General features: G+C 41.2%; 1 protein-coding gene across 1 annotated transcript in view; it reads right to left on the reverse strand.

Annotated features, from left to right (window-relative positions):
- The window catches only part of LRP2 (LDL receptor related protein 2), a 189306-nt gene that overhangs the window by 15514 nt on the left and 160191 nt on the right, over positions 1-13601 (reverse strand). Inside the window, 7 exon segments of the mRNA XM_021076311.1 lie at positions 628-756; positions 2972-3137; positions 4706-4849; positions 6699-6830; positions 7686-7817; positions 9615-9743; positions 12886-13008. Of these exon segments, the coding sequence (XP_020931970.1) occupies positions 628-756; positions 2972-3137; positions 4706-4849; positions 6699-6830; positions 7686-7817; positions 9615-9743; positions 12886-13008 (955 nt within the window).

Consider the following 13601-nt stretch of genomic DNA (forward strand, 5'->3'; position numbering starts at 1 on the left):
CTGTGGCTAAGTGGTAGCGAACCCAACTAGTATCCATGAGGACACGGGTTCAATCCATGGCCTTGCTCAGTGGGTTAAGGATCTGGCATTGCTGTGGTTGTGGCGTAGGTCAATAGCTGAAGCTCTGATTTGACCCCTAGCCTGGAAACCTCCATATGTCGTGGGTGCAGCCCTAAAAAGACAAAAAGACAAAAAAAAAAAAAAAAAATTTTTTTTAATTTCAATGTTAGCAACTAAGTTTCCCAAGACAAACTTAAAGTTCTGTGAAGTTCATCCAATAAGCATACAGACCATATTTAGCCTATCAGCCACTAGTCTGCAGTCTAAAGCAATCATCAGGTGTAGACCAATCCTTAAATTCTATTGAGGAATGTGTAGGTTTTAAACCAAACGGACTGTGGCAAAAATGAGGCCAGAGGCCTTCTCCTTATACAGTGTCCATCTTCTGAAGCCAGTTTGGTCCTAAGTGATCTTTAGGGCATATTATAATTCTTGAAATGTCATAGGTACCACTCCAAGAAGTCCAAGGACAATTTCAGTACAATTAAGAAAAAATAATTCGATATAATTTTTTTGAGAATCCAGTGGGAAATATCTAGAACATTAAGGACTCCTTCAAGTACTTACCCTTGTTTGGGATTCACAACTATTGCTGCTGGTTGATCCAGTAGAGTGGTAATCAGCCATTTTCTGTACCTTCCATCAAGTTCGGCCACCTCGATCCGTTGAGTCTTAGCATCTGACCAGTAAATATGCCTGAGTTTAGAGAGAGACAAACAACTGAAAACTCAGGACTGGCTCTGGGGAAGAGGTTTGATGATGAGAGCATTCAGTTTGATGATGAGAGCATTCAGTTGGCCAGCAAGACACCAGTGATGAGAGCACAGCCTCCCTCGCTCTTCAGCCAAGGGGACATCTTTGACATGTGACAAGTGGTGGAGTGTGGGGTGAAGGGGTCATTCAGCCAAAGCAGCTGAATCAGCCATGATTGGTAATGACAGTGAGCCTTACATCTGTTATCTGTAATTGACATTCTGAGACACATGCTTCCAAGAAGAAGTCACAGGGCACTGCAGAGCTGGTCCTATCATTCTGACAGCCTGTGCATCTGTCCCATCCTCAGCCAAGAGGAATCTGGCATCACCTCCAAGGATGAGTGGAAAGAGCCATTTAAAGGGACAACCTCAGCAAGGCCATCCTGCCCTGGCTTAATCCACCTGCAAGGCTTCAGGTCTCAGCCTCTTATAGCAGAAAGAGTTCCAGCCATTTATTAAATTCATTCATTCATTAAAGCTGAGAAGAAGGTAAAACTTAGCAAGAAAGATCTGCCATGGCCTCGCTGTTTTTCAGAAAGAAGCACTGAGGTCTAGAGTTTCCACTTCCTGACTCTCTGAGGTCTTGTTTCCAGACAGAAGTTGCTGAGATGAGTCTCCTGTTATCCTGCAGACCCAGGCAGACCTACTGAACTTCTGTGGAGATAGATGCTCAAGTGTTCCAGGAGAACAGTTTCAGACAAGTACATTTTCGGACAAGTACATGAAAAAGTGATTAACTTATACTGCAAATGACTCTCCGTCCTCCCAGAAAGCAGCAAACATTTTCCATTATTAGCTCATTTTCAAGGACATAGGGGATTCTATGAATATTTGAGTTCTGATTCTAAAGGAATCACTTTCCCATAAATGCCATCCCAACACAAAGCTCTTCCTTGAGGAAGGAGCTAATTCTTAGCTCCCTAGTTTGGCTGTCATGCATCGATCTGATGACAAATTTAATTAAGGATTTTATTTAGGCATCATTCGAAGTGTCTAGACCTGGCCCCTGGACTTGTAGAAGGTCTAACAGAGCAGACCAGATTATCACACTAAGTGAAGTAAATCAGAAAGAGGAAGCCAAATACAATATGATATCACTTGTATGTTGAATCTAAAATATGACACAGATGAACCTATCCACAAAACAAAAATAGACCTGCAGACAACATTACCTGCTGAAAATAAGATATGGATTGTTTCTCCTCAAAATAATTATCATACAAACGTTTCATTTCAATTGCTTTGCTGGGAAAATGTAAGGCTGTCCCATCTCTTCAAAAAGTGAACAGTGCAGCCAAATTGAAAATTCCTTTTGGAATCCAGAATTCTACCAGCTCTCCTTGAGCTAATATAAAATCTTGACCTTGGTGCTTTCTCAAAATTTTTGTGGCACATATAGACTATAGGAAAATGATAATGTTCATATGACACACTGAATAAGCAGAGGTAGTTTCTGGGGCTAGAGCAACCCCAGGCATCACCCAGCTGCACCACAGCTGAGTATACCTTTAATCTGGACCAGTTTAACTCATGTGCCATGGTGAGTAGCGGGGCGCTCTGACCAGGAAAATAGAATAGGTAGGAGGGGAATGAAGCTAGCCTTACCTTCTGGAGTTCCCATTGTGGCACGGTGGAAATGAAGCTGACTAGGAACTATGAGGTTGTGGGTTCGATCCCTGGCCTTGCTCAGTGGGTTAAGGATCCAGTGTTGCTGTGAGCTGTGGTGTAGGTTGCAGACGTGGCTCGGATCCCAAATTGCTGTGGCACTGGCATAGGCCCGCAGCTATAGCTCTGATTAGACCCCTAGCCTGGGAACCTCCATATGCTGCAGGTGCAGCCCTAAAAAGCAAAAAAAAATTTTTTAAATAAACTTACCTTGGAGTTCCCGTTGTGGTTCAGTGGTTAAGGAATCTGACTAGGAACGATGAGGTTCCGGGTTCGATCCCTGGCCTTGCTCAGTGGGTTAAGGATCCGATGTTGCCGTGAGCTGTGGTGTAAGTCGAAGACGTGGCTTGGATCCCGCGTTGCTGTGGCTGTGGTGTAGGCTGGCGGCTACACCTCCGATTCAACCCCTAGCCTGGGAACCTCCATATGCCACGGGAGCGGCCCAAGAAATGGCAAAAAAAAAGAGACAATAAATAAATAAATAAACTTACCTTCCAACCCAGTCCACTGCTATTCCATCTGGCTGTACTATGTATTTCAGACCCAGGTTAACTTCCTTCACAGGATTATTGCTGCCAGATTCAAAGTTGGGGATGTAGGCACGTTTGATGGCACCAAATTTAGAGCCATGCCCTAGCACAGTGTAATACACAACACCTGCAGAGGCAGGACACATAGGTCAGTTTCATGTTACAAACATCAGGTAAAGGAGCATCTGGGGTCTAATCAGTTGAAGTACTGTTGACTTATTGACATCTCTACCTGTTCAGTGTTCCTATAATAGAAGTAATTCAATTAAACCAATATGATCAAATTCAAACTTCAAGTGTTTGAGCTACAAACACGTCAACTGAAGGTTTCTGTGGGTTTTTTTTAATCTTTTTAGGGCCATGCCCATGGCATATAGTTCTCAGGCTAGGGGCCTACACCACAGCCACAGCAATGCGGGATCCAAGCTGCATCTGCAGCTTACACGACAATGCTGGATCCTTATCACACTGAGCGAGGCCAGGGATCGAACCTGCATCCTCATGGATCCTAGTTGGGTTTGTTACTACTGAGCCACAATGGGAACTCAATTGATAACTTAATTGATACTGACAAGTCTATTTACCCCCATTAGGATCACGTTCTAGTTTCCCAAACAGAATGTATCGATCATGTGGGAGATGGTAATGGGCCAGGCTGTTGAGAGTTTGAGACCATACTGGCAATAAAGGGGTTGTGTAGATGAGAAGTCCTATTCTATGTATAGACTCAAGGATATTGAACAGCAGGCATTTTGAAAAAGCGTAGGAAAATGTGACTTTCAAGGCACATACTTTCCTAGGTATGAACCAGTCTTGAAAAGTTTACTGTATTGTATAACTAAGTGTGAAACTACAACAACGATAAATCTTACATTTCACAGTTTGCAAAGAGTTTTCACATCTATTATCTTTACAACTACTCTCAGAGGAAGGCAAGCAGAACAAGAGGACTGGTCTTATTTTACAGATAAGAAATGGAAATCCAGAGAATTGTCACCACTATTTAAGGTCATAGAGCTAGTAGATGAGGGAGACCAGGAGAGAACACAAATATTCCTGCCCTATTACCATCTCCCAGATGCCATAAGAGTCATGAGAGACTCCATGGTAAGTATTATTCATTTTCCCTTCATCAAACACCCACCATACACACTGTACTAGATGTCAGGTCAGATGCTAGGCATGTAGAGATGAATTCAACTCAGTCTCTGTTTCAAAAGAGCACATGTTTAAGGTGCAGGGAGAAAAATATGTGGATGGATGAACTATGCATCACTGTGACGTGCTTTAGTAGAAGCATGTGTTAAAATGCCTCTCATGGAACTGTGCCAGGACATCAGTGAAGAGGTGACTTCTGAACTGGGTCTTTGAAGTTTGAATAGAAATTTTCCAAGGGTGCAAGAGTCGGGAAGAACAGTCTTGGCAAGAGCAAAGACAAGGAGATAGTAAACAGAGGGATGGGAGAGGATCCTGAAAAGATGACCCCGGAGATGGGAGGTCAGGTGAGGATGTGGGAAACATTGGCTGGAACACATGGCCCTGCTGAATTGTCTGGAGCACGCTGGCAGGGAGAAGTACCTTCTTCCACTCAGGCAACGAAATTCACTCATTCAAACTAAATCCTCCAAAGTGCAGCATCTTATAATTCAGTGTATTCAACTGACATGGGTGACAGATGCCAAAGCTGATACTCACTGAGGCCTGTGCCCTCCGGATCCCAATCATAATCAAGAGCCTGGATACGTTCCTGGTCTTCAAGGTAATCTGAGAACTTCTCAGATGAGAGATTGTATTTTCGAACACGCACATTTTCAGGCAGGAGCAGCAAAGGCGGGTTGCCTGTAAACAAAAGAGCGGCTGTTTAATCTGTTTGAATTCTTCTTTGGTTTATAGGAGCAGGATATAAAAACAGCAGGTATCCGCCCTGCCCCTAAAAACAAAACACAAACAAAAACCTAGGAATCTATCTCAGCTAGTCAATAGAACTGATCATCCATCTAGGTTGTGACTGTGGACTTTCTACACTGCAGGTAGAAAGCTAACATTTCTGTTCGGATATTGTCAGTTCTTTGTCTTCGGTGGGCAATGGTTTAAAGCAAGGTAAGACTGAGACCCCTAGATACCTCCTTTTTCACTGTTTTTTTTTTTTCTTTCTTCTTTTTCCTTTGCTCACTGACTGCAGACATAGTCTCACAGAAGAAATATGGCATGTAGAGAGTCTTACTAAAAGTTTTCCTGGAAGTCCTCATTCCTTATTCTTTGCTGACAGATTTCAGTGATTCTTTTAGCAGGTAATCAGCTCCATGACCCAATTTAGCTTCTAGCTAATGACACAAAACAACTTGTCCTTGATTTAAATTTTTTTTTTTTTTACTTTAAGTAACTTGGTGACTCACTCCAAGATGCATTGTCTAGAAGTATTTTATTTTAATATACTTGCCTAATGTCAATTGAATCCAATTTAAGGAATGTTTGAAAGTTTATTTTACATATTTCCTTGATCTTGACATTATATTTTATGGAAATATTCTAACTTAGTTCAGTCAACTCTTTAGTTTTAATTTTCTGTTTAATTACCACACCAACTCTTCAAATGTCTTTACCCTAGTTTTCCTTCCATGTCACAAATCTTTGGAGGGTAAAATATTTAGGTATATTAGTCTAATGTGTGCTTTAAAAGCCTATTTGTATGAAGAAATTGGCCATTTTACCCTTAATTTGCAAAAATACAATGCTCCTTTTTAAATCAAGTCTTCAAACTCAATTACAAACTTTAAATTCAAATATGTACAATCATAAAGCCTTAGTTAGACCCCTTAACTGAGTATGCTGAATTAAATCAAACCTCTGGAAATTTGGACTGTAAAACTTCTGACTTTCTCTTTTGTTATTATTATCTAGTATTTTTACTGTTTTCACTCAGGCCTGATTCTCAGATACTGGCCTAAACTGCAGAGCTAATGTTTGAAGTATGAGCCAGACTCTTTCTGTTTGTGATCAGTAGTCCATGAAAAAAAAACTTGCCAAAAGAATGTCCCTGCTTTGCCCCAAATGAGTATGACCCACTGAATGGAATATTTTTTGTGACCCATTGTGGATTACTCGGCCTCAAACCCTGATCAGTGAAGTGGGAGTTTTGTTGACAACCATCCTACAGGCAAGATTTCATTGTGTGAATTGTCCAAAGATTGTCATCTTGTCCACTTTTTTTTTTTTGCTTTTTTAGGGCTGCACCTGTGGCAAATGTAGGTTCCCAGGCCATAAGTCTAATCAGAGCTACAGCTGCCAGCCTACACCACAGCTACAGCAACACCAGATCCTTAACCCACTGAGCGAGGCCAGGGATCGAACATGTATTCTCATGGATGCAAGTCAGATTCATTTCCACTGAGCCATGATGAGAATGCCTTCTTGTCCACTTTTGGAAGTTTTTATCCAGGTGGACAAGAGGCTAGATCCAGAACAATAAGTAACACCTGGCTCTTGTTCTAACTCCTATGTATTTGTTGGGGGTGAGGGGGTGTACTTATTGTTTTTATCTGACAGGGGAGAAGAGAGAAGAGGGTGGGTGAGTGTTAGAAGTAGCTGGTGAATTACTGAAAATAAGACTCAGACTTATTTCCTGGGATTGTATCATCTGCACTGATTTCTCCAAAAGTGGATCAACCCTGGTATAAACCCATCATACCTTCAGCTGCACACCGTTCTCCATAGTGCTCACTCATAGACCTGAAGCCTTCGGCACAGGTACACTCATAACTTCCTTTAGTATTATGGCAGTTCTGGGGGCAAACCCCAAATTGCTCACATTCGTTGATGTCTGTAGGCAAAATAAAACCAAGTATGCAACATCTGCTCCCACCCACTGCTTAGAGACCTTGCTTTTGTTTAAATCCACATTCACACACCATGAAAATGAGAAGAGTGCAGATGAAAATAAGCAATGATAACATCTGTGGAATGCTGGCCAAGTTTCAGATACTGTTTCACATGCTTTTCATGTTTTGTCCTCATTTAATCTTCCAAAAAGACTCTCTGAGGTATGGACTATTATCGAACCTAACGTTCTGAAGCTATCTGACTACCCTGTACAGGAACAGAACAAGACTTTCCCTCTTGGCAAGCAGCTGTTATGCTATTGGCGTTTGGAAGGGGAGTCATTGCTTTGGCATTTTCGGTTGAGTTCTTCAACTCAGCCCCCAAAAGAACTATTCCAATCATCTGAAAGTGGCACATTCTGAGATAGAAAGAGTCCATTCAAATGATCAAAGATACCTAAAACCATACTTGATTTTTACTATCTTGATAAGTTACCTTAGGACTGCATTCCATGGAACTCATTTACATCTGACATAAGGAAGTGTGTAATAAATATGAGCTGTTTGAAGAAAGTAAGAAAATGTGATCTTACACACCGATACATTAATTAGCCATCATCACTCAGGTTTTCATTAACTGCATGAATTTTATAGACATTACTGAAGATGAGCTATTGCTCAGTGCTCTGCTAGGTAAGATCACATGGGGAGAAAAAAAGCAATTTAAAATCCTTGAGTATTTTAATGAACTAGACCCATAAATTTAGCCCCATTAAGGGAATTAAACCATGTTTAATAAAAGGGAACCTAAAAAGTACAAGGTTCTTCTAATAGGAATTGGGGAAAATATACTCTACCTTCACAGGAGTTTCTGTTCAAACTACTGGCCTTGAACCCAGGTCTACAAGAGCAGATGAATCCTCCTCCAATTAACTGGGTACAGTTGTGTTCACACAGATTTTCGGCACATGATCTTTCTTCTCCTGTATCTGAAAAAGAAAATTCCAGCATTACAATTGGAAGGAATAAAGCAGATTAGCCACAAATGAACAGGACAAGGGTATATCAGAGGAACACCTACGGAGAGTCAATTATAGGACATCTTGAGATGACCAGATAATGCTATACAGAGGATCAGAGACCTCTGTATAGCATTATCTGGTAATGGCCTGAATTATCATTTGTACAAATACATGTAATGCTAGATCCTTGAGGCAATTTCCCCATTATACTCAGCACTTCCAGGCTCATCCTCAAAGCATCCAGTTCTGGACAGAATCACAAAGCCATGGTCTCTTTACAACTATCTTTACTCCTCTCCACTATCTATCTATCTATCTATCAATCTATATATATATATATATATATATATATATATATATATATATATACGGATTATGTATGTAAATAATTATATAAATATAAATAGTACATACATCTATTATATATGTGATATGCATGTATATACACACACACATAAATAAAAGACACAGACACAGGAATCTCCTGGCTCAATTCCTTTAAATAAAAACAGATTTATAACTGTCTTCTACAGTAGGCAATGAAGTGAACTTAGCCACTTCTCAGGGTCCCATGGAGTACAATGACTATGAGTACATATGTTTGAATAGACTAAAAGCATTGAGTTTCAAAAAAGAAAAATAACACAAAATAAAGAACAATGACATTCAATGGAATGCTGCTCTTGGATTTCATACTTCAAAACTGTATACATGAAAGCATTACCATAAAGGTCTTGTCTGAGCTCTTAACAACACCACATTGCTAAATAACTCTGTTCAGATTTTCTAGTTCTTCTTGAAGCAGTTGCAGCTTTTTGTGTATAAGAATTTGTCCCTTTCACCTAAGTTGTCTAATGTGCTGGCATAAAGTTTCTCATAAATTATTTCTCTATTACCTCTTAATTTCTGTAAGGTTGGTAGTGATGGCTCCTCTACATTGCTCAATAAATGTGACCTACTTTTATTAACATGAATAGCCTTGAGCCAGTCACATAACCTCTCTGAGCCTCAAATACATCATTAGGCTCTGTAATCTCCTCCCAGCTCTAAAATCTATAATGTGATTAGGGAATTCCAGGAGGTAAAAATTTCTGGACCAAGTGCTCCCTTGAATCAGTTACTCTTGTGAAGCAAGAGTCATTACCAAGAGCAGAAACCATATAATCATTATGAGATTCATCCTCAAATGTAAAGAAAGTCCTTCCTGTAACTTATTTCATTTGAAAATAATCACCATTTTAATTCATAATTCAACAGATATTCCCCATCCCAGGTATATTATACTCTATGAAGTAAACACTCTATTTTTATTTTATGAAGAAGAAATAAGAACTACCACTCAGAGAAAGTGAGTCAATCTATCTCTATAATCATAAAAATAATATTTGCAACCTGAGGTTAAACTCTTTTCTTTATACCTCAATTGCCTAGAAAAATGTTAACGTCTTTCATTCCTGATTTTAAAATATGTTTTAAAAAGAAAATATGTGGCCGAAACTCCTCAGTAATCCTGTTTCAAAGAAAAGGGGGAGGAAGCGAAGGAGAAAGGGAAAAGAAAAGCAAGGGATTAGCAGTGTAATGTTTAGCACAATGTCTGGTACAGGATAAATGTTCAATAACAGGGAGCTATGGACTTGACTGCAATTCAAAGCATAACGTGTATATTCAAAAGAAACATGGTTATTGTCTACTTTCTGTTATTGCACGCTTTATTAGGTTAACGGGAGTTATGGCAACACAGTATAAAAATAACCATTCACTTACTGCATCCGGTTTCATCAAAATGGTCCCCACAGTCATCGACATCATCACACACCAGGTGTTGTGAAATGCAATGTCCATTGCTACACTTAAATTCACCTTCTGTACAAGGTCTGGGAGTCGGTGCTAGACCTAGAAATTAAGAATAGGTTCAAGTCGAAATGTTTTCCTCTGTGAACCAAGCAAGATGCTTCCTTCTGTGGCAGAGACAGTACTTCTCACAAATAAGACAATTCCTGGTCTCCCCTGCAGTTAGGTTGGGGCCATGAGACTAGTTCAGGCCAGTGGGCTATGAGTTGGAGGCGACATATGTCACTTTGGGGTTGAACCAATCAAAGCCCATGTGCCTCCCTGCTACAGCAACCTAGGAACCATGTGCATCAGGAGGTGGGCTGTGCTGCCTGCATTGGTCTTTACATGAATGAGAAACAAGCCATTGTTATGTCACACTGCTTAGAGTTTGGGATTTGTTGGTAGCAAGGCAGCTACAATTAAGCGCCTTGAAAATAAAGTCCAGAAACTATTGTTTGGGAAAATCCTACTGCAGTTAGATCCCAAAGAGTATGAAATTTCAAAAGCCTTTGAGATACAAAGGCCCAGTAAAATCTCTTGAATGAAATTCTCTTAGTAGCTGCTCATTTACTGCCTGAATATAACTGACAAAGTTGAGACAAAGGTACATGAGGGAAACAGAGAAAAGAAATGGGGCAGATCCAAGAACTGTATCTATAATCAAACAAACAAACCAAAAACAAAACTAAACAAAAACAAAAAATAAGCAAAACACTGTTATTGATATTTAGAGTTAACCGTAAACAAGAAGATCAAAAGCCTGTTCAGTTTCTAAGAGAAACACAGAATCAAATAAACCAAAATACTATGAGACTTAAAAAACTCCAGGGCCCCCAACCTCCCAGTAGGGAGTGGCTGGGAACGCTGCACCACCCCTAAGGAGGGCATACTCCAGTGCTGCCTCTTCATTTGAAGAGGGAAATACACAAGGAAACACTCCCAAAGGGGGGAGGCAGAGACAATGAGGACAAATGGGTATAGATGTTATAACCACAGGTTCAGCTCTGCCCCAAGAGCAGAGTCTTGACCGCATCAGTGAATCCCTTGCAGACCCCACTGTTGGGACTTTCATGAGTCTGCACAGGTAATCCTGTGATTTACTCTCCAGGCCAGTGTGCTCTGGAGAGTCAAAGGAGCACAATTAACAACACCGCCAATCAAGAGATGTAGATCAGGACTGTCCTGGGTCAACAGGCGTCGCCGTAGCCCAGAGGCACTTCAAAATTGCTACAGAATGATGATTACAATGAGTCCCTCATTCTTTCTTTCCAAAGGGGAATGTTTTTATTTTCATCCTACTTCCCTTGTTCTTGCCACTACCTGGTGGGGCAGGGGACACAAATAAAACTACTCTATTTATGGGTCTCCAGACCAAAGGGAACCACACCTGGAATTGATGGCATGCCTAGTGCCTGTCACCTAGAGCCCCTTGGGGAGGAGTTAGGAGTGCTGTATACACGGGAATTAAAGTGTACAGGGACTTTTAGTGAAACCAGGGTTAATGGTGGTAGAAAAGTGGTGTTAACTATCCATGCACTTCCCTCATTTCCCAGTCTCCCCTGCAGTTAAGTGGGGCCACGTGACTAGTTCCAACCAATGGGGGAGACACCTGTCACTTACAGGCTCAGGAAATTAGGAAACTGCGTCACCTCCATTTCTCCCTTCTCCTGCCTCAGCCACCTTGTTCCAGATGGCATAATTAATTACAGGACGGAAGGGGCTTCCTGACCTTCATCAAACTTTGCTTGGGTGAAAAATATCCCTCAGCTGTTTGAAGTGACTGAGGTGTTGTGGTTTGCCTACTGTGATGGCTAGCAGTGATTTTTCTTCCTGGTAAGAATACCAGTTTACTACACCTTTCCCCACTCTCAGATTGGACCATGGGCTGCAAATATCTAGCTCCAGTGAAAAATGGCATGATTAATAGGAGACATGGAAAGAGAAGAGGGGAAGGGGTAAACCTGTTCAAATTGTTTAAAAAGGTTTTATCTCTGGGTTTTCAGTGTTTTGTACTATGCTTCAAACAAACATATTAACAATGTTATAACCACAGCTTCACCTCTGCCCCAAGAAAGGGATGCAGAGGGCACAAATATGGCAGTCGTGTCAAAGTCCCCCTGACATCCAGGCCCCTGGATGGCCATCTGGAAGACAGCAGACAGGAAGCATTCTATAGCAAAGTGTTCTAAAGCCACGTCAATACAAAGGATAGAAAACAAAAAACTATTAAAGTAAATTTTCCCAGGTAATATCCTTTTAGGAAATAGGTCAGAGGAATGAGTCAGAGGAAATAATTTTCCTCACTGACTTTTTCTAGGTAAATTAAATTGCCCAGAAAATTAATCAACTCTCTCCTTCACTGGCTAGATTTAAAACATTCTCAAAATGGAAAAGTCTAGATTTTTTTCAATACCTGAAACACTAAGTGCAGCCAGTTAGAAACATATCTCTTAAAATAATCTATCATTTTCCTCTGCTGGGAAATGCATTTTCACTGTAGAGAAGGATATTAGATAAGCTGTGTGAACACCACTGCTGGCTTACTTAACATGATCTTTTCAGCAGGGCCCCGAGAAGTTCCCATCCCTACCTAGATTAACAATTAGAAACTCTAGGCTGGAGAGTAACCAAACCGCATATTTGAAAAGAGATTAAACCATTGCTTTGTGAAGTGTGACTCAACAACTATTTAGTATTTATTCTCATTTTTTCAAGGAACTTGCCAACATCGGATTCAAATGAAATAGCAAGAAGTGGGGAAGGGTTGCACCTGAGTAAAGCCTATGTGGCCAGGGTCTTGCCAACTATTAAGTCAGCAGAAATCTGCAGTCAGAGGTGCAGCTCAAGCCTCTATAGGTTGAAATGAAATCCATTTTGCAAACTGAAGAGAATCTGGGGCCCTTATTTTCCTTTCTCTTTTTTTTTTCTTTCCTTTTTGCTTTTTAGGACCACACTTGTCACACACAGAGATTCCCAGGCTAGGGATCTAATCAGAGCTACAGCTGCCGGCCACAGCCACAGCCACAGCCACAGCAATGCCAGATCGGAGCCGCATCTGGGACCTACACCACAGCTCACGGCAACGCCGGATCCTTAACCCACTGAGCGACGCCAGGGATTGAACCCACAACCTCAGGGTTCCTGGTTGGATTTGTTTCCGCTGCGCCCCAGTGGGAATTCCTCCCTTTTGACCTTTACTTACAGTTCTCCTTTTTCTCGTCACTTCCATCTCCACAGTCATCCTCATGGTTGCACAGCTCATGACGATAAATGCAGCGATTATTGTCACACCGGAAGCGATTTGTTAAATCACAGGTAATATTCACTAAAACACAAGATGGAAAAAACAGGCTGAGAGTGGAACACAAGGGTCAATATCAAAACACAAGCGCCAGGCTTGCTTGATACATCCCTTCATTGGTTCAATCAACAAATACATCTTGAGTATCTAGTTGACACCCCGGCGCTGTGCTCGGCATCAGATTCAACTGGGAACAAGAAAGACCCAGTCTCTGTCCTTGAGGAACTTCCATTCCAGCAGAGAAACAGATTTTACAAACTAACCATTCAACTGCAACTGCGTTAAGAGCCATGAAGGAAAGATGCTATGAAAGCATCAACTGGGGTGATCTGATAGAGATCTAAGGGATGGGGAGTCAGAATACATGTCACATGGGAAGGTTCTGAGTCAGAAAGGTGCATAGCAGGCTTCTGGGCTTCTGAACCCAACTAAAAGGTCTCTGCAGCTAGATCATGGAGTTAGGAGGAAAATGGCGGCCAAGAGGCTGGAGAGACCAACAGGACCATACGTGAGCTCGTATCCTAAGAGCCAGGAGCCACTGTTTGTCCCTCTGACTGAAAGTGTCATTCAACCTCCAGAGCACAAAGTCTTTCCATTAAAGTTTACACCATGATGGA

Source organism: Sus scrofa, chromosome 15 (genome assembly GCF_000003025.6).
Source record: "Sus scrofa isolate TJ Tabasco breed Duroc chromosome 15, Sscrofa11.1, whole genome shotgun sequence".
Lineage (NCBI taxonomy): Eukaryota > Metazoa > Chordata > Mammalia > Artiodactyla > Suidae > Sus > Sus scrofa.